Here is a 22,072-nt window from a genome sequence, read left to right as displayed (position 1 = left end):
AAACAGGGTTTTAAAATCATATACACTTTTATTATCAAGTGGACTTGATTAATTAAAAAGCTAGAATTACAAATTATATACAAGTCAAACTAATCTATGCCTTATCTTATGTGTTTTGAAATTTGTAAGCATTTTAACTTTCAAAACAAAGTATTAATTTTGAATTCTGGATATGATTGGAACTTGAGATTTTCTAGCTTGCAGATCAGTGCTAGCTTTGAAAGCATACATGATGAATCATTTAGCAACAATGAACATTAAATGGCACCTCACTTATCCAGAATTCATTTACCTAGCAACTTCAACTGCTTGCAACACAACAAGAACTAGGAAAGGTCAATGCCTACATGGTGGGGCCAATTTCTATCCCAAGCCCGATTTGGTACCTATTAACTTTTATTTTAGAACCAATTATGTTTCTCCTATAAACACAGGAACTGGGGACTACAGATGTAGAATGCTAGACCATATTAGAAATAATTATGTTAGTTGATTTTGTATAATTGCTTTCTTTCTTACTTGGGAGGATTCCATTTGACAGAACACTAAAGTGATATTAGAAAAAATTTAACACATCAATAAAACATAAAAGTAAATAAATTTGACTACTATCAACTCTGCCATTTGCCTTTTCCTCTGGTTGGCATTTAAAATTCTTCGTAAACTTGCCCTTCCCCACTTTTCCAGTCTTTCTTCATTCCAAGGTCTGACTATTCTGGCTATTTCCTTGAAAACAATATTCTAGTTCTGCTTCCTGCCTTTACCCTCCATCCTTGGAGTTCCCTCACTTTGTTTCCCTAGCTTCCTTCAAGACTCAAGTTAAAATTTCACCTTCTGCCAGAGACTTTTTTGGCCTTCTCCTCCTTCAACTCCCAATTACTAAAGTGCTTTTTACCTGTGATATTAACTTTCACATACTTACATCTTCTATGTACCTAGTTATGTACATATTTTCTCTTTGAGAATGTAAAGACTTTGAGAACAAGGACTGTTTTTGCCTTCTTTCCCCCCTATCTCCCCCCCCACCCCCAATTTGGAACAATGACAGAAAAAATATACATTTAGTAAATGTTTGCTGAATGTCATGTTCACAACAATGACTCTAACCATCAAATAAAAGTGAAATTATTGTGCTGTACACTGTTTAAAGAGGCCAAAGTAGCTAACAATACATTTTAGAAAGGTTTTCATCAAAAATGGTCCACCAAATATTTTGTTACTTAAAAGCTGAATTTTAGAAGTCCAAAAAGTTTCCTGAAACAAGTCTCATTCTCCAGCAAGGCATTCTTATACAATGTTAATAGCATTTGTTGGAAAGGATAATATGAGAATGATAACAAAGAGTTCAAGGTTGGCATAAGGAAAAATTAATCAACCTTAATGACTCCATGCTTTAAAAGTTTTAGTTTGTGATTTAATCTTTAAGATAGCATTCTGGATTTTCTATTTAAACAAAATATATGAGGGCATAAGGAGAAAAAGGAAAACCATGATCTTCTCTTTATCATGAAGGGTATAAATGTATATACAATGCCTGTTAAAAGCAACCATCTAGACTCACAGGTCACTAGCTTATGAAACAACACTGTAAAGCCCATTTAAGAAATTTTAGCTTTCAAAAATATATTTTTTTGGGTAGTGTCTAAAAAGGATTTAGTGTAACTCAGCAATAATAATTTACTACAAATTTAGAGACTCCGAGTATATGTTAACTTGGCCTAAGTGGAATATAAAAGATTATAAGAAATGAAATTAAAATTAAAGAATTACATGTTTAGAATAGGTAAAATATGATGATAGATAAAATACTGACATTATAAAATAGCATCTCATACTAAATCATTAAAGATCTAAGACTGTGACATTAATAAACAGGAAAAGGGAAGAGGTACTCCTATCTTTGGACTTTCTGATTTCATTTTAAAACATTAACTGTTTTATTAACAAGATGAACATCGGTACAGCTAAACTTAATTAGGCATTAACTTATATTTTAATTAGCCTATTACATACAGTAATTCTCATTCAATTGTTCTTTTTTCTCCATGTGGTTGTAACTAAAATGTGCTTTGATAGGCTGCCTTTTCTATTTTGCTTTATTTTATAAAAGTATTTTCAGATTTCACTGCATTCCTATACTTGATCTTAGCTGCAATGTAGTATTGCACTATATTAATGTACTATTTATTCAACCATTCTTCTCTATGACTAGATATTTAGACTGCCTCCAGATTATTCTCTGTTACAATTTCATGTTGTATTTCCAAAAATAGAATTAATGAATCTACAGGTCTGAGTAAAATTCTTCTCAAGTATGTAATTTAAGCATTAATGAATAAGTATACCTTTTCCTTTGCAACCCTGTCAGCATTGTTTTGATGTCTTTTATTATTTTGACTAATCTGTTGGTTGTGCTGCAATGGAAGGAGACCTCAAAATGGTTTGCTATTTTCAGTTCTAATTATGATTGAGACCGAACATTTTTACTAGTGATTTATAACAATTTTTGTTCCCTCTTCTGAAAATTATATGTTCATGCTGATTGTTGACTTATTTGGTGACTTACATTTGCATTAATCAGCAAAGCATACTAGCTTAAATTAATTAGCCCACCTGTACTCAAGTGTCAACCATCTGGTCTAAAAAGAAGACGACCAAGAGGAATTAATCGCCAAACTAACATAGTTTTCTTTGTAATTCTCACATCCATAAACTAACCCTTCTTTATTTTTACTTATGCCTGGCGAACTAACTTTAAAATTAGAAATAACTATTAAGAACATTTTAAAAATAGTGTTTCTGTTAATTTGATAAAGGAGTCCTTAACACACCAAGAAAATTAAGAAGCTATTACCTTAAATGATGACTCACTGATAATGTATTCAGATCAAAAGACATTATTTGAATATCTACTACATATAAAGTACCCAAGTAGGCACTGAATTGTACCTATTGTGTTTAAGCAGTACAATTATGACTATTTCAAATGCATTCCAAGGAGTTATTTAATCCATGGGAGCTCTGCTGTTTTACTTTTTTTCCCCAATGACATGAATCAAAGCATAGATGGCAGTTTACCTAATCGGCAAAAAACAAAAAGCTGATAAGGTTAATAGCTAAGTAATACAGTACTAGGATAAAAAGATCAGGACACACTAAAATACTGTGCTGAATCTAAGATTAAATTTAACTGGGATAAATATTTAAAGTCTTATATTTTTGAGTCAAACTCAAAGTAGAAGTTGAAGAAAGCTCACAGCCTGATTGAAGCACATTGGTAAAGAATATGGAATGTCATAGGTCTAGAAGCTGAAGAGATAATATCAAATGTTGATGTAACCTTAGGATGCCATGAAAAGAAGCAGAATGTTTAGGTCTTGGGCCCGCCCCTTACTCTCTAATGTATGAAACTCTATGATTGTGCTCAGGACCTGGGAATCACCTGTTTCAGAAGGCTTTGATAATTTGGATGAGTTAGTTACAGTTTCATGTCTGTGAGGATTGTTAGAGGAACTGAGGATATTTAGCTTGAAGAAGTTAAGACTTCCAGAAGGACATAATAATTGTCTCTAGACTTTTGAAGTCTAGTCACATAAAAGAGCAATTGGGCCAGTTCTCTTTTATTCCAGAGAGCAAAAACAGCAACAATGAATTGGAGTTACAAAGAGCTAATTTTAGGATTATCTTAAGTAAAAACTTCCATGAATGGATTTTCCCCAGGGAGATTAGACACTGCTGTCACCCCTCTCCCCCCACAATTAGAAGCTTTCAAGCAAAGGTCTGATGACAACTTAAAGTGTTGTTGAGGACTGTTTTCAGGTACAGGTTGGAATTGACAACCTCCAAGGTCTTTCCAATCCTTCGAGTCTATATATTGTAATAAAATTCTCAATTTCATTCTCAAAATAAAAACTTTATTAAAAAAAATATTTCAGCATTATCCACTAAATAGCCACTATAAAATAATTAAAGCCTTAAAGGGTCATGGTACCTTAAGCAAAATGGTTGAATCTGAGGTAATATAGAAAGCTATTTGGCATAAGTAAATCAAATGACTCTGAAGCAGGTATTGTTACTGAAGTTATCATTCAAAATAAGTTATTGGAACCTTAACACCATGCATGTTCAAGACAAAATTTATAATTACCTGTCAAATACCTTCTTCAGAAATAATACAGAATATATGAAAAATGAGTTCGTTTAGCTAGCAACTTTATATTTAGATGGCAAATTATTTTAGAAGAAATATTTTTTTTTTCAAAAAACAAAAAAAAAACTTAAGTTCCTGGTTTCTGCCCCCTCCTCCATAGGGGGAAAAAGTATGCTATTTTTAAGACACAAAATATAAAAATTAAAATAAAGTTAGTTTTAGGTTCAAAAATTAGTAATATCACCAACACATTTTTTCACAGCACACAACTTTTAAACAACTTACCCAGCTTGGGAAATCAGACCAAGTTGGAACTCGCTGACAGAGGTCACGAAGAATACGTATGATAATCACACAGGACTGCAGACCATTAGCTCTAGCCTTGAGAGCAATACAAAAATCAAATTAATTAATCCTAGAAACTATTGAAAATAGCCCTTGATGAAAAAAGCTAAAACACCACTGTTCAATGGAAGCTCAGCTATAATGACAGAAATAAATCACTCCAAAATTTCACTCCATGAGCTGCCATTTACAGCAGTATTTTACGCCAGGGTTAGTACTTTAAGCTGTACTTTAAGTCAGAGTGCACAGATTATACAAGAATAATATTTCTTGATCTCCTGTGAACTTTGACCTATGTTCATTTATAACAGTAAATTAAAAATCTGCCTATATTAGAAATAAAGGGAATAAAGTAAGGAGCTAAAAAGTTTTGTCTAGGGACTGAAAGGTTGAGGGAATCTGTTTGGTTTCTTTACTGTGCCTTTGCAAGACTGCAAAGTCACTAAACCAAACAGCTGCTTCCTCACCTTTCACTCCCTACACTTATAAACTTAGAGAAACAGGAAAAAAATCTTAAAACTAAACACAAAGCTTTAAACACATATTCCATTATTTAAAGCAAAGGTACTCTGCAGCCTTATGGAATATAATATAAATACACAGCATATGGTGATCCAGAGCGAGTCAAGCTTTCAACATCGCCTTCTCAATGACCACACACACACACAAAAAAAAAACCAAACACCCCAAAATGTAAGTTTCTTGTCAAATCAGCAATAGCTGCATAAAGCAGATCTGTACTGAACTATGTTAAACATTTTTCTGTTCATTTAATTTAAAGTAGCATTGCCATAGGCAACCTTTGAGTGTTTATATACAGTTAAACATACTGTAACTGAACTACTCTCTCATAAGGCTACAAGAAAAAAGTAAAATGATGTTCCGAACCTGGAACCACTTAGCGTGGCGTAGAGCAGCCAGAGCGTCAAGGCATTTTTGCCTGTCCAAGACGTCCGGTGGGTCTTTCACCATACCCGAGGTTACATCTAAAATGGATTGAATTGGCAAAATGCAGTGAGGAATGGGTGTTTGACCAGGTGAGCAAGACACTTCCTTAAAGTAGCTTCAATGTCACACATGCCATTTGAGATTTTACTAACACTTTTAAACCAATGATTATTATTTAGCAAAATTCTTTTGAATTCATAGAATGTTAACCCAATATGAAGGTTGAGAGCAAAATGAAGTTTAACTCTCAGTCACTTTATTATTTCACTGCAATTATTGCAACAGTGTAATTAGATTTAAAATAAATGTTCTAGGAAAACAAATCCCCTCCAAAATTAAATGTTAAAGGAAGGATGGTTGGACACAGTGCACCAGCACAAAGAACACAAGACAGAGGGAACACAAAAATCCACTTCAATAAAGTAGAATTTACAACAAACTTATGGAATTTGTGCATCATCTTAAATGGTCACAGGCTATTTTGGACCTAATTTCAGAAAGGAAATCATTGTGAACAAGGTTTGAAAGAGATTTTGAAATTTGTGGAAAAGAAAGATTTTAAATAATGGAAAAGAGTTAATTCTAAAAAGATTGAAGAAACATTTTTCCTGGAGAGTTTTTGACTTACTGCAGAGGGAATTAGGACATGCCTTTTAAAATTCTTAAAGAGTTCTCAAAGCACATCATGGTAGAGTTGGAGAGGATGTATATAAAGCAGAAAAAGAGAAACAGGTACTATTGATAAAAGCAGAATAAAAAGTGGATGCAATAAGCACAGTGTTTTACTAAGAAAGTATATTTTGTATACTTCAATTCAATAAATGATTTCTACGTTATGATATCGTGTATTTGTCACCCTGGAGGGAAAACAAAAGTCTTTAGGAGGAAAACTAGCAATAGCATCTAGAGATCAGGGTAAAACAAATTACTTCAAGTAATGAAAAAAATTATGTACTTTTTAATGGTACAGTAGTCAATTCAATATTCAATTAATATATCTCAATGCAAGAATGTATAAATCTAAAAATATCCAGTTGGTAATGAAATAAATCTTAACTGGTGACTCACTAGTATTCATCACGTTAAGAGTAGAAAGATACTTCAGAGATCAAAGCTCATCGTATACAAATGATAAAAATGAAGCCAAAAGAACCTGACAGCTTTAACTAAAGTCATAAATGTAAGTAGCAGGGCAAGGATTAGACCAGAGGTCCCAGATTTCTAAGTTCCATAATTTTGCCCTATATAATGCTGCCTCCCTAAGTCTTGTTAAAAATTGCATGGCTGACAAACTTAAAAGGTAGAATGTAGCCTAAGTCATAGGAACTGTTTGTTGAACCCAGTATAAAGACATGATACATTTGGAAAAGCTTTAGATTATATAACTTAGTAATTACATATAATGCTTAAGCAGAATACCATTAAATGTAATGGGAATTTAGAAAACAACACAGAAAAACTAAGGTCATTAATGTAACAAGCGCAGAACATTGCAATAGGATTGAGGAAAAAAAGTATTTTATTTTTAAAATACTGTTTTCAATTAGAAAATTTACTACTGTTTTAAATAATTTTAAGTTCTCAGAAATATTTAAAGATACTGGGCATATTTTAAGTGTCAAGTAAGAGGTTACATTTTATCAATTCTATTATAAAATCTGGGATATTTTTAATTCTTACAACCCAGATTAAGGTTAAAAAAAAGGTAATAATGAGATGAAAAGAAATTTCAGAATCTTTTGAAGGTCTAGATATACAAGGAATGGAAAATTTGTGGTATTTTAATAAAAAACAGAAGATAAACTTATTATTACAAAAAATATTTTATGAAGCAAATGTAATGAAAATTAAGATATTCAGGCAAATTATTAGTAAACAGACATTCAGAGAAAAAGTAGTAAAGACAAATTTTGGGAGCCAGAATATAAACTGAACAAAATGATAGTTGTGCCACTTTTTGAGAAGGGAAAAGGGACTACTGGAAAGCACAGCCAGGAAAGTAGTAAAAAGCAGAAAAGAACAAAAGGCATAATGTGCCAAAAGCCTTTAAGGTCCCTTATATATTTACTTGGTTAAAACTAGAGTGCAAATAGGTGATACTGTGCAATCTTTTTTTTTTTTTTAAATAACAACTTAGAATTGAAAGTAGATTTTAATTCCTATTAATTTAAAATTTTATATTTGTAATTTGTTCCAAATTTATACAAAACCTCCCCCCACCCCCAGCCCAATCCACAAGCAGAAAATCTTAATTCTACATTGTGGTTCAGAAGTATCCCATATATCACTGATGGACAGCATAAATAAGCTTGAAATTTTTACCTAATAATCTAAGTCCAAAGATGCCAAGACACCTATTGCAATTTCAAGATAAATTAGGGCTATATCTTAGGGAATTTGAAATAAAATTTAATATGTGGATTTTTGTACCCATTTTACATTTCAAATGGATTAACCCCTTAATAAAGTTCACTGTATGTACTAAAATTACATTTGTTGCTTAACACCCGGTTAACATACAACAGAGACTAGGTTAATTTACAAAAACAAAAGGCAAATTCTTACCCTATCTGAATGTATTCTAAAAATATATATATATATATATATGAATAAGGGGTTAATCGTCAGTTAGAAGACATGCTGTGTCCACACTATTTACTAATTAAAAGTTAACAGGTAAATGAATTTCAGTAAATGTGGTTATAAAATCCAGTCAACCATTTTAAAGCTAGTGTGAACACCGCTTAATTCTATGAAAGAGAGAGACCAGGACAAAAAAAAAAAATAACAAAAAATAACAAAAACAAAAAACACACAAAAGGGACAGTAAAATGCTAGAACTATGCATCCAAAACCCCTCCTTATTCAATATGGCAGGTGTGACACTGAGCTTTTGAAAACCTTGGTCAAAAATCCTTCCGATGTCTTGGCAGCAACCCCTGACAGGAATCAATTCCCTCTGCTAGAAGGCTTTGGACCGGGCCTGATAAGCTAAGGATGGAAAAAAAAACACACACACACATACTTGTCTTGCTGAAGAAAAGATTCCACAGCAAGGGTTAGAGCATTTTGAACATATCAAATTTAAAGTCAATTCTGTGAAACGATGGATAACTGTCAAACGCAAACTACTGAAGGATATGACTGCTATGCGATTAACAGTTATTTCAATAATTTAATTTGATTTTTTAAAGTCATTTTATTTTTTTTTTTTGGAGGGGGAATTAAATGGGGCCATCAGCAGGATTCCAAACTATATGCAAAGTCTTCATTTACAAGAATTCTTCCGGCAAAGCCTTCCTTACCAACTGAACTAACTCCCCGAAGCAAGCTAAAGGCTTTAAACCATTTTAAGACACAGAGCATTGGGAGCTGCAGTAAGAGAAAAACCACACATACCGTTATTCTGCAGCAAGAAAGAAGCAATCTTCATAATAAAACTGAAGACATGATTTACTGCACTTATTTGCAGTGAAGCAACACTGTATAAACATCTGACATTTTTGTATATCCATTTTTCAGCTCAGTGTCTTGAAGTGAAATCTATTAATTTTTGGTTTTGCTAGTTTCCTTCAGAATAATACTTAGCAGATAAATGAAACTCAGAACAGTAATTCTAATTCAAATGTGGGTCAGACAAAAATAGTTTTGTTTCCTTTGGAAGGGGTAAGTTATTAAAGTTTTTAAGTTATTATGCCTATAGCTCATAACCTAAAGACTTTTGCTCTACTATAAAATAGCAAAATTATTTTCTTCCCAAATCTTAAATGAAAAGTCACACATTACATATGACTTGATTTGACCCGATTTAAAAACAGTATTTTCTTGGCAAAACCCATGACCAGACCAGACTGGGGTCTGTTTTAAAAGAAAGGGGCAATGGGAGGGGTGTCAAACAAAAAAAACTCAAAAACAAAAAATAACCACCAAAACAAAACAAAAAGCCCCCAGAAAAAATTCTTCACACAAAATTTATTTTATCTTTAAAGATATTAAAATGAAGCGAAATGAAGCACATGAAATTCAATAGATTTCCAATGAACACATTATAAGAAATGAAACTTTGTTCTCTGGGGCATGAAAGAATTTGGACAACAAAGCGTAATGCAGTTGTTATCACAAAGCTCTTGACTTCACAAATTATACTGCTATGATAAAAACCCCTCATACATTAAGGGAAATGAAAAGCTGTTGGTATCATTTTTTTATATATAAATTCTTAATTGTCTTGCTATATGCATGTATTTTATATTAGTTTGGTTTTTCCCAAAGGTTACATTATGAATAATAATACTGATCTAGACTAAGCTCAATTTCAACAAATTAGTAAGATGTATGGAAACAACATAAAAGGAAACAAAGTAAATTTTATCTGACCCATAAAATGATAGAACCAACATACTGCAGACACTGATCATGCTCGTTGGCTTAAAAGCTTTGGAAGCTTTGAAAGTGTTACAGAACAGTCCCTAAAGCAACACTGCTGGCACCAGGATTTCATATTCTATAAATATAAATTGATTTTAAGAGCTCTGACTTGGACTTGAACTCACTAACTATGCCATTTATTATTAAAATATTTCCTGTATAGTATCTGGGTCAAATGCTCAAACCTATAAATGTCAGGAGGCTGTGTATTTATGAAAGCACTCCAGACCAAAGAGCAACCTCAGAAAACTGGAAATGACATTTAAAAGCTATGTTAGATACGTAACAATGCCTCTTAAGAATGTATTAAACATTATTTATCTAGTTAAAAATCCAGTAGTTTCTAAAATGCTTTCAGTTTTAAAAATTATAATGCAGGGGAAAAAACTTCTATAAAGTCCCCTTGCTATAAATACCACTTTTCTAAAATTTCCAAATACCTGAAGTCCTCAGGTAAAAATAATTTTGAACTTTTCCAGAAAACTGAGGTTAGCAAATAAAAAAATAAAAAAAAAAAAAGCAAAATCAATCATGCTATGAAGTTTGATCAAGAAATAAAGTATATTAGCAAATAGAATATTAACTTTTCAGGAAATGGTCACAAACAGAAATGTCTGCTAAGTCAATTCTCCCTAATATATATGTAATGCCAGCATGTTGCCTTCTAGGGCTTAATGCCATCTTAAACGGAATAGATACAATTATTGGAAAAGTAGTATCTTTAACAACTTTCCAACCTCCATCCCTCATGTTTTCCTCTCGAATAACTGGAGATGTCAGCGTGATAGTAACTTGCATTTTGGGTTCCACACAGGAATTCAGTATTATCGCGGCTTCAGATAAAGCACATTTTATGTCATACTTCTCAGGACTTATAACCTATGTGACAAAAAAAAAAAATAATAATAAAATAAAATCTATCAATTGACACCTTTAGTATTGTCAAATAAAAGGAATATTTTTTATTTGCTTTCTTGGTGCTAACTGTAATCATATTTACAGCAGTGCTTTTCAATCTCCAATTTTCTATTACACACAAATTTATAAATTTGCCAAAATATGCCTGTCAATCAATTGTGAGGATTAGAGACACAGCCTTGACCCAATTGGATAAAAGAGAATAATAGCAGAGAAGTTGGCATAAAATTGTCAAGGAAAAAAAAAATTTTTTTTACTCTTATCCCTCACTTATAGCTATTTTTTAATATGCAAGAATAACCACATTGTGGCTCAGTCTAAAATAGGCTCAGAAGCCAGGAGATAAATTTATCCTCAAAATGGAAGTTTCTGTTCTGGACCTGAACAATGAATTTTATACTGTGCCTGGTAATATTATAACTGAGGATTACCTAATTTTAATCCCTTCAGCATTAACAATATAACCAGTTTCCTTAACTCTATGACCCTATTTTAGGGATCTTACTTTTGCCCATTTCATTTTTTAAGCATCCAAGGAAAATATGATCAGCAAAGAACTAGTTCTTTGTCTCCTAATTTAAAAAAAAAATGTAACCTCATCACAAACCAGAAACAATTTCTTTTACAAACTCCCTGAATTCAAGCAAAAGGAATTCTTGCTAGATCATGGAGTAATATTTGTAAAGTACAATCTTCTGGGTCATAAGAGAAGGGTCACTTGATGCTCAGGTGTCATAACGACTCTTTGGTCTTGTGCAGCAAGAAAACTGTATAAATATGTATACATATATTAGATTTAACATATTTTAACATGTTTAACATGTATTGGACTGTCTGCCATCTAGGGGAGGGAGTGGGGGAAAGGAAGGGATAATTTGGAACAGAAAGCTTTGCTAGGGTCAGTGTTGAAGGGTTCCCCAAGCATATGTTTTGTAAATAAAAATTAAAATAATTAATTAATAGAACATACATCAATAATAATAGACTTTGGAATCTGACACAAAGACTGAAAAGCATTTGTTTGGAAAATAAACTTAAATAATTTTAAGAGAATTATCAATTGGTATTTACATTTATGGCTTTTCGTTTCCTTTATGAACACAAAACTCCTATCCCTTCTAATTCATGGGTATTCCTATAATTTCTTTGGACGGTCAGAGAACATAAGTACAAATCTTACTCTTCTGACTCTTTACTGATTCTTTACTAGCTACTGACTCTTTAATTACTACTTTTTTCTAGCCTTGTTTCCACATCTTTAAAACAAGGATATCGGATTAGATGGCCCCTCAGGTCCCAGTTGGCTCAGGGTTTATGATCCTTTCACCTCTCTCTCCAATCCTCTAATTGTTCACCTGCATAAGAATTGAGTGAATAGGGGATAATGCATAAAGTTACTGGCTGAGACAAATTTCTTAATTCTTTATTGCATTGATTTAATGACTATTAAAGCCCCACAATTCTTACATGAGCCAAGTCACTGGAACCATTCTATGATATTGTCCTTAGCCATCTTCTCAAGGTCATAGGTCATAGGTAGTAGAACTATCAGCTTTGTTCCACTCTGATATTTTGGGGACTGGCCTAAATATAACAATATCAACACAACAAAACTGCTACTAAAGAATGTGCCGTGGTAGAAAAGAAGGGGAGCTGTCTCAACACTTTTAAGTTTTGCAACATTTGAGGTCTCAAATGCTTACACATTATGTGTGTAATGCTTACACAATTAAATGACCTTTGTTTGACCCCAAAATTATACATAAGATAGTGCCAAGGGGAAAAAATTCATAAACTTCAGGACAATCTAAATTATATGAGGAATTTAAGAAGTGTTTTTAATACTATAATCAATTCTACTAACAAAAATAGAACTCAAATTTCAGAAAATTAAAAAAAATTTAAATAAGAGAACAAAAAGTATTCTTTATCAGTTATATCTGGAGTTCTTAGACTTCACTAGAAACATTCCAAACCACTACAAGTTTTCAGACAGGGAAGTTATAGAGGGCATCATCAAAAGGCAAAAAGATATCAGAAAGGCAGGATGACATTTACTTAGAGATTACTGGTAAATGGCTTAAAACCTAAAAAGATATACTTACTTACATAGCTACTTTTTAGTCCCAATTAAAAATGGCTTTCCTCTTCATTATTCAAGTCTCAAAAAAAAAAAAAAAGGAGACTAAAGATAAAATGTTTCAGTGTTACCTTGTAAAAGTAAACTGGTAAATTATATGATGCCAAATGCATTCACTACAAAATATAAAATTGTAGAATGAGGGGGGGAGAAAAAAAAAAAACTTGGATAGAAAGCATGCATGATTGGAAAAAAAAAAGTTTGCCTAGAAAGCTTACATTAGTTAATGCTGAGTTTTTAGGTATAAATTAAAGATCAGTCTTGACAATAACTCTAAACCCAACCAAGGAGCAAAAATTAACATTCCAGATAATACTCACAGCAAGCTGTTTGGGAAGATTCTCTGAAATACGACTCAGTAATGTCTTGGAAGGTTTCTCTGAGCACAGTAAAACAAGGTTTACGTTTCTATCTCCACGGAGAAGTAATCCTTTTGCCAATACTCCTACTCGCAAGACTCCTTTCAAAGCTCTGAAATAAAATCAAATTTCATTACAATGTAATATTCTTTTATCCAATAAGAACATCTATCTACTGGCTCAGACACTTGACACTTCCTAGTTGTGTGACCCTGTACAAGTTACTTAACCCCAATTGCCTCAGGTAAAAAAAAAAAAAAAAAAGATCAAATGAGAAGATATATATAGAAAATAATAAAGTTCTATATAAAATAAATAAAAGCAAGAATACCTACCAGTTAATATATAAAATTAGGCTAAAAATTTGCCACATAAAGATTCCACTAAAAATGAGCAGTCTATATTATCAAAATTAGAATTCAACTTGTCAGTCAATAACCATTTATAAAGGATGTTACCCTATTCCAGATAATATGCTAAATACTGAAGGCAGGCATTGGGCCTACAAAGAAACACAAAGGATCAACAGTGAAAAATGTAAGATAGGATAATTTAATACAAGCTTGTTATTCCCTTCCCATTTCCAAAGACAACAATGTCACTGTACTAAGTATACAGAAGAGTAAAAAGACTGGAAAGATAAGAGGAGGCCAGGTTTTTAAACGGTTTTAAAAGCCAATGAGAGGGACTTATATGTGTGTTGCTGGTAACAGAGAATTAATGAATTTTGGAGTAGAAGATTAACCATAATAGAGAGATATGAGGCAGGGACACCACCTAAAAAGCTATTGCAACATCCAAGTATGAAGTGATGAGAGCCTGCCATAGGATGGTGGCAGTGTCAGAAGAAACCTAACAATACATTTCTAGATCGGTATCCCAGAATGATCAAAAGAAAAGGGAAAAGACCCATATGAATAAAAATATTTATAAATAGCTCTTTTTGTGGTTGCAAAGAACTGGAAATTGAGAGGATGCCTATCAATTGGGGAATGGCTAAAGAAATTATGGAATATGATTATGATGGAATACTGTCGTGCTGTAACAAATAACAAGCAGGATGGTTTCAGAAAAATCTGGGAAGACATATGAATTGAGACAAAGTGAAACAAGCATAACTAAGAGAACATTGTACACAGTAAATGTTAATATTGTAAAGATGATCAACTGTGAAAGAATTAGCTATTCTGATCAATGATTCACAACATCAAAGGACCTATGATGAATGCTATCACCAGAGAGAGAACTGATGAACTCTCTTGAGTGCAGATTGAAGCGTGCCTTTTTTTACTTTCTTTTTCTTGTTTGTTTCCCCCCCCCCCCCCCAGAGATAGAAGGGGACCAATTTGGCTAATATAGAAATGTTTTGCATGATCGCACATATATAGTGGATATTGTTTGCAATCTCAACAGGTGGGGGAATGACTTGAAAAAGGGAGAAAATTTGGGAATGAAAATAAAAATTTGAAAAAAAAAACAAACCCCAAAACATAACAACTTTGAAAAAAAAAATTGAGTTTATTTTTTTTTTGTGGGGAGGAAATGGAAAAATCTTTTTGTAAAATTAATTTTATATATATCATTAAATATTCCCTAATTACATGTAAACATTTTTAAACAATTAAATTTTTTTTCAATTACAAATTCTCTTGCCTCATGGGGTGGGGTCTCCCTCTTCTTTGAGAAGGTAAGCAACCAGATGGAAATACATGTGAATTCTACCAAACATTTAAAGAACAATTAACCCCAATGCTAAATAAACTATTTGAAAAAATAGGGATTGAAGGAGTCCTACCAAACTCCTTTTATGATACAGACATGGTACTGATACCTAAACCAGGTAGGCTGAAAACAGAGAAAGAAAATTATAGACCAATCTCCCTAATGAATATTGATGCTAAAATCTTAAATAAAATATTAGCAAAAAGATTACAGAAAATCGTCACCAGGATAATACACTATGACCAAGTAGGATTTATACCAGGAATGCAGGGCTGGTTCAATATTAGGAAAACTATTAGCATAATTGACTATATCAATAACCAAACAAACAAAAACCATATGATCATCTCAATAGATGCAGAAAAAGCATTTGATAAAATCCAACATCCATTCCTAATAAAAACACTTGAGAGCATAGGAATAAATGGACTTTTCCTTAAAATAGTCAGGAGCATATATTTAAAACCATCAGTAAGCATCATATGCAATGGGGAAAAACTGGAACCTTTCCCAGTAAGATCTGGAGTGAAGCAAGGTTGCCCACTATCACCATTATTATTTAATATCGTATTAGAAACACTAGCCTCGGCAATAAGAGTCGAGAAAGATATTAAAGGAATTAGAGTAGGCAATGAGGAAACCAAACTATCACTCTTTGCAGATGATATGATGGTATACCTAGAGAACCCCAGAGATTCTACTAAAAAGCTATTGAAAATGAAAATAATTCATAATTTTAGCAAAGTAGCTGGCTACAAAATAAATCCCCATAAATCCTCAGCATTTTTATACATCACCAACAAAACCCAACAGCAAGAGATACAAAGAGAAATCCCATTCAGAATAACTGTTGATACCATAAAATATTTGGGAATCTATCTACCAAAGGAAAGTCAGGAATTATATGAGCAAAATTATAAAAAAGTCTCCACACAAATAAAGTCAGACTTAAATAATTGGAAAAATATTAAGTGCTCTTGGATCGGCCGAGCGAACATAATAAAGATGACAATACTCCCTAAACTAATCTATTTATTTAGTGCTATACCAATCAGACTTCCAAGAAAATATTTTAATGATCTAGAAAAAATAACAACAAAATTCATATGGAACAATAAAAAGTCGAGAATCTCAAGGGAATTAATGAAAAAAAAATCAAATGAAGGTGGCCTAGCTGTACCTGATCTAAAATTATATTATAAAGCAGCAGTCACCAAAACCATTTCGTATTGGCTAAGAAATAGATTAGTGGATCAGTGGAAAAGGCTAGGTTCACAAGACAGAATAGTCAACTATAGCAATCTAGTGTTTGACAAACCCAAAGCCCCTAACTTCTGGGAAAAGAATTCATTATTTGATAAAAACTGCTGGGATAATTGGAAATTAGTATGGCAGAAATTAGGCATGGACCCACACTTAACACCATATACCAAGATAAGATCAAAATGGATCCATGACCTACGCATAAAGAACGAGATTATAAATAAATCAGAGGAACATAGAATAGTTTATCTCTCAGACTTGTGGAGGAGAAAGAAATTTGTGACCAAAGATGAACTAGAGACCATTACAGATCACAAAATAGAAAATTTTGATTACATCAAATTAAAAAGCCTTTGTACAAACAAAACTAATGCAAACAAGATTAGAAGGGAAGCAACAAACTGGGAAAACATCTTCACAGTTAAAGGTTCTGATAAAGGCCTCATTTCCAAAATATATAGAGAACTGACTCAAATTTAGAAGAAATCAAGCCATTCTCCAATTGATAAATGGTCAAAGGATATGAACAGACAATTTTCAGAGGATGAAATTGAAACTATTACCACTCATATGAAAGAGTGTTCCAAATCATTATTGATCAGAGAAATGCAAATTAAAACAACTCTGAGATACCACTACACACCTGTCAGATTGGCTAAGATGACAGGAAAAAATAATGATGAATGTTGGAGGGGATGCGGGAAAACTGGGACACTAATGCATTGTTGGTGGAGTTGTGAACGAATCCAACCATTCTGGAGAGCAATCTGGAATTATGCCCAAAAATTATCAAATTGTGCATACCCTTTGATCCAGCAGTGTTTCTATTGGGCTTATATCCCAAAGAAATACTAAAGAAGGGAAAGGGACCTGTATGTGCCAAAATGTTTGTAGCAGCCCTATTTGTAGTGGCTAGAAACTGGAAAATGAATGGATGCCCATCAATTGGAGAATGGCTGGGTAAATTGTGGAATCTGAATGTTATGGAATATTATTGTTCTGTAAGAAATGACCAGCAGGATGAATACAGAGAGGACTGGCGAGACTTACATGAACTGATGCTAAGTGAAATGAGCAGAACCAGGAGATCATTATACACTTCGACAACGATATTGTATGAGGACATATTTTGATGGAAGTGGATTTCTTTGACAAAGACACCTAACTGAGTTTCAATTGATAAATGACGGACAAAAGCAGCTACACCCAAAGAAAGAACACTGGGAAACGAATGTGAACTATCTGCATTTTTGTTTTTCTTCCCGGGTTATTTATACCTTCTGAATCCAATTCTCCCTATGCAACAAGAGAACTGTTCGGTTCTGCAAACATATATTGTATCTAGGATATACTGCAACATATCCAACAAATAAAGGACTGCTTGCCATCCAGGGGAGAGGGTGGAGGGAGGGAGGGGAAAAAAATTGGAAAAGAAACGAGTGCAAAGGATAATGTTGTAAAAAAAAAAAAAAAAAATTACCCTGGCATGGATTCTGTCAATATAAAGTAATTATTAAATAAAAATTAAAAAAAAAAAAGAGAAGGTAAGCAATTTGACTTTGATTACACACAAGATTATGCAAAACATTTTCATAGCAGCCATAATATAAAAGAAAATAAAGCAATAAAAATAATTTTTAAAAAGTATACTTCAGTGTGAATTGAGTTGATTAGTTCTATCTCTATAAGATAGCATTTTTTTTTATCATGAGTCCTTTTGTAATTGTCTTGATCACATTAATCGAGTCTTTCACAATTATCCTGATAATACTGCCATTATTGTGTATAATGTTCTAGTTCTGCTCACTTTTTTGTTTTGCAAGAGTTCATATATTATGTCTTCCCAATTTTTTTCTGAAAGCATCCTGTTTTTCATCTCTTTTACCACAATAGTATTGTGCTATAAGATGGGCATCCTATTTCCAAATCTGTGCCACCACAAAGAGTTCTTTTAAATATTTTTGTACAAATATGCCCTTTCCCCTTTTCTTAGAGCTCTTTGGGATGTAGATCTACAAGTGGTAGCAAGCTTTATACAAGGAAGCAGCTTTATAATTTCATGTAAGTTATCTACTTTACTTCCCATAATCCCATTATTTCATTTAGATATAAATTCTTCCCTTTTCTATAGATCTGATAGGTATGTTTTTTCCCTCTAATTTGTTTAGGATATCACCCTCTATATCTAAATAATTTATCCATTTTGACTTCATTTTGGTATACAGCCTAATTTCTATCAAACTGCTTTCCTATTTTCCTAGCAATTTTTGTGAAATGGTTATATCTGAGATCTTTGGGTGTATCAAACACTAGTCATTTACTATTATATACTGTGTAGCTAACCTATTCCACTGATCCCCCATTCTAATTCTTAGCCTGTACCACATGGTTGTAAAGATTACTGCTTTGTGAACAAATATGAAATCTGGAACTGTTAAACTACTTTTCTTAACATTCCTCTCCTCCCCCCCCCCCCCATTAATTCTCTTGATGTTGTTGATATTTTCATTATTCCATGTGAATTTTGCTACTATTTTTTTTACAATATAAAATAATTCTTTTGGTAGTTTTGGTAGTCTACCAATATAGGTAGAACTGCCATTTTTATTATCCATGAGTAATTCATGTTTCTCCAATTGTTTAAAATCTGTCTTCATTTCTGTGAAAAGTGCTTTGTAATTATGCTCATATAATCTCAGAGTTTGTCTTGGCAGATAAGATTCTCAAATATTTTATATTGCTTGTGATTATTTTAAATGGAATTTACCTTTTCCAGCTGGGTCTTGCTGGTAGTATATAGAAATACTGATAAGTTTATAAATAGGTTTATTTTATATCCTATAATTTTATTAAAGTTATTGTTTCAACTAATTTTTCTGTTGATTCTCTATTTCATCATATTATCTGCAGAGGGATAATGTTACTTTCTTTGTTCCGATTTTTATACCTTTATTTTTCTTATTATATATCTATGCTAGCATTTCTAATAGAATATTGAATAACATTGCTGATAACAGACATTCGTGCTTTATTTCTAGTTTTATTGGAAGGATTATACTTAACAGATTATGCTTGTTTTTAGTTTTATGTAGATACTTGTGATTTTAATAAGAATGGCTGTTATATTTTGTCAAAGGCTTTTTTTCATCAACTGAAATAATCATGTGGTTTTTGTTCTTTGTTACTTATGTTGTCAATTATGCTGATGGCTTTCTTAACACTGAACTAACCTGACATTTCTAGAATAAATCCCACCTGGGTCATAGTGTATGACCTTTACTATATAATCTCTTTGATAGTATTTTATTTAAAATTTTTGTATTGATAGTCACTAAGGAAATTGGTTTATACTTTTCTTTCTGTTTGTTTTTCTTGCTTAAGGTATCAAAACCCTATTTGTGTCAGAAAAGGAATTTGGTAAGGTTCTTATTTTTTTTTCCTCAAATACTTTATGTGGTTTTTGAATGGTTACTTAAATCTTTGGTAGAATTCACTTATGAATCCATCTGGCCCTAAGGATTTTTTTTTTTAGGGAGCTTGTTGATAGATTGTTCAACTTCTTTTTCTGAAACAGGGTTAAGTATTCTATTTCCTCTTCCATTAATCTGGATAGTTTATATTTTTGTGACACAGAAAATCTCTGATAGATAGAATGTCCAATCAATTCCACAGAACTCATTAAGTAAGAAACATGCTACTGGCTCCTGATAAGAGATGAACCCATGGTGCATACCAAGACATGTTTTTTTAATATGGCCAATGTTATACTTGACAATACAAGAGTTTATTTCTCGTTCTTTCTTTTTTTTTGGCTGAGGCAATTGGGGTTAAGTGACTTGACCAGGTCACACAGATAAGAAATGTTAAGTATCTGAGGTCCAATTTGAACTGAATTCCTTCTGACTTCAGGGCTGGTGCTCTTATCCTCTACACCAACTAACTGCCTCTTCCTTTCTTTTTTCAATGAGAAAAAAGGAAGGAAAGGGAAAAGGTAATTTTTTTTGTTTACTGAAAATGAGAAAAAAACAAACCAAAAACCCCATACCTGTCTTTACCCCCTTCTTTCTTGTCATCACCTTCTTTGCTTTTGCTTTTTTCATGATCAGACATATTGTCTGAAACAAGTTTGAGAGCCCGTTCAGTGATAGATACAATTTTCTGAACTGCCTGTAACTCTTCTTCAGTTGGATATATAGCTGCATGTTTTGTCATTACATAACGATCATCAGATGAATCAGGACGGCGTAAAGGCTGTGTAGAAGAAAAATCTTTATTACTTCATTTAAATAAAGAAAATAATTTACTTCTATCTAAACAATATTTAATTTCCAAAATAAGTGCAAATTAAAGTACATTACACCAATTAAATTGGCTATGGTTTAAAAAGAGAGAAAATGATAAATATTTGTGGAACTATTAGAAAAACATGGACACAGCTGCATAGCTAGTGAAATTGTGAATCAGTCTAGCCATTATAGAGAAGAAATATGGAATCAAGCCTATGGACACCATTTGATGCAGTTATATCACTTCTAGGCCTATACTGCCGAGATTTCAAAGAAATAAATGTCTTAGGTAGACAAAAATAGAATAGCTTTTAGTAATTACAAGGAAGTTAACACTAAAAGGAGTGCTCATCAGTTGGGGAATGGGTGAATAAATTGTGGCACATGATTATAATAGAATATTATTATGCACAAGAAATGACAAAAGGGAGAATTTTAGACAAATCTGAGTAAGATTTTTATGAATTTGCATAAAGTTAGCAGAAGAAGAATTAGAATTATTATTTGGTCTAAACGTGCAGAATGAGACATATATTTTTGGGCATTAGGTATAAAGCCAGTGAGAGGTGGCAGGCCTCCTAGGGAAAGGAGTGTAAGAAGGATGATGATGATTGTTGGTGTTGATTTGTTTCATAGGCCGCCTAGGGATTTGATTTTGGTGATGTTTGAGAAGTTGAGGGTTAGAAATGTGGTAAGAGTGGCTATGACATTGATATAGTAAGGTTAAGGATAGTTATAGTAGGGTTAATGTGGACAATAATTGCTATTCAGCCTATGTGGGCAATGGAAAATATAGGAATTTATTTTAATCATTATGCTAATTTGTTACAATAATTTTTTTTATGGAGTGGGTGGGTAAGGAAAAAACGCAAAATAAAAACCCTAAATTGAAATGACAAATTTTTTCTAGAAATTCTTCTTCTATTTTTAAATAAGCAATAACTACACAAAACTTTTACAATCTACTCTTATGCTTTTTTATACCTGTAAAAAGAAAAATGCAAATTCACAATGTACAATGTTTTTACATAGATAATTTATGTATAAAACCTATATTGAGGATTTTTCCTAAAATAAATAAAAATTTTTGTGAGACAGAGAATCTATAAATATTATACTAAGCTGCATAAAATTAAAGTTATTTTTTTTATAAAACAGTCATTTTCATATTTTTTTCTCCTGTAAATGGTTACCAGTTTTCCCACAATGACACCTCTTTTATACATTTCCATGAGCCACAAGTGAGAAAGATTAAGTGAAAAGAAAGCTTTCTCTCTTTCTCTATGCACAAATATTCTCCCCTGGGAAATGTATTTATTTAAGAATACAAATCTGGAGTTGGAAGAGACCTCTGATACCTACCAGGGAAATTTCATTTTAGAGATGAGGAAGCTGAGGGCTGAGAAAGGTTAAGTAACCTACCACACAAGGTCAGAGAAGTAGCAAAACAGAGGCAGGATTTGAACCCTAATCCTCTAACTCCAGAATTAAGGTTTTTTTCCTCTATACATGG

At 32.5% G+C, this 22,072-nt stretch overlaps 1 protein-coding gene across 2 annotated transcripts in view; it reads right to left on the bottom strand.

Moving 5' to 3' along the window:
* Window positions 1–22,072, bottom strand: part of ZFR (zinc finger RNA binding protein) — a 69,107-nt gene that overhangs the window by 5,999 nt on the left and 41,036 nt on the right. The window contains exons 13-17 of one of the 2 annotated variants that reach the window (XM_051969551.1): window positions 20,319–20,524; window positions 13,250–13,400; window positions 10,609–10,750; window positions 5,384–5,481; window positions 4,436–4,531 (exon numbers count right to left, since the gene is read on the bottom strand). In XM_051969551.1, coding sequence (XP_051825511.1) covers window positions 4,436–4,531; window positions 5,384–5,481; window positions 10,609–10,750; window positions 13,250–13,400; window positions 20,319–20,524 — 693 coding nt within the window. Of the gene's footprint in view, window positions 1–4,435; window positions 4,532–5,383; window positions 5,482–10,608; window positions 10,751–13,249; window positions 13,401–20,318; window positions 20,525–22,072 lie in introns of those variants that run through there. The other variant, XM_051969552.1, reaches the window with a different exon arrangement.

The sequence above is a fragment of the Antechinus flavipes genome, chromosome 1, assembly GCF_016432865.1.
Source record: "Antechinus flavipes isolate AdamAnt ecotype Samford, QLD, Australia chromosome 1, AdamAnt_v2, whole genome shotgun sequence".
In the NCBI taxonomy this organism is placed as follows: Eukaryota; Metazoa; Chordata; class Mammalia; order Dasyuromorphia; family Dasyuridae; genus Antechinus; species Antechinus flavipes.
The sequence above is the reverse complement of the archived record's forward strand: the minus strand, read 5'-3'. Positions and strand labels throughout refer to the sequence as shown.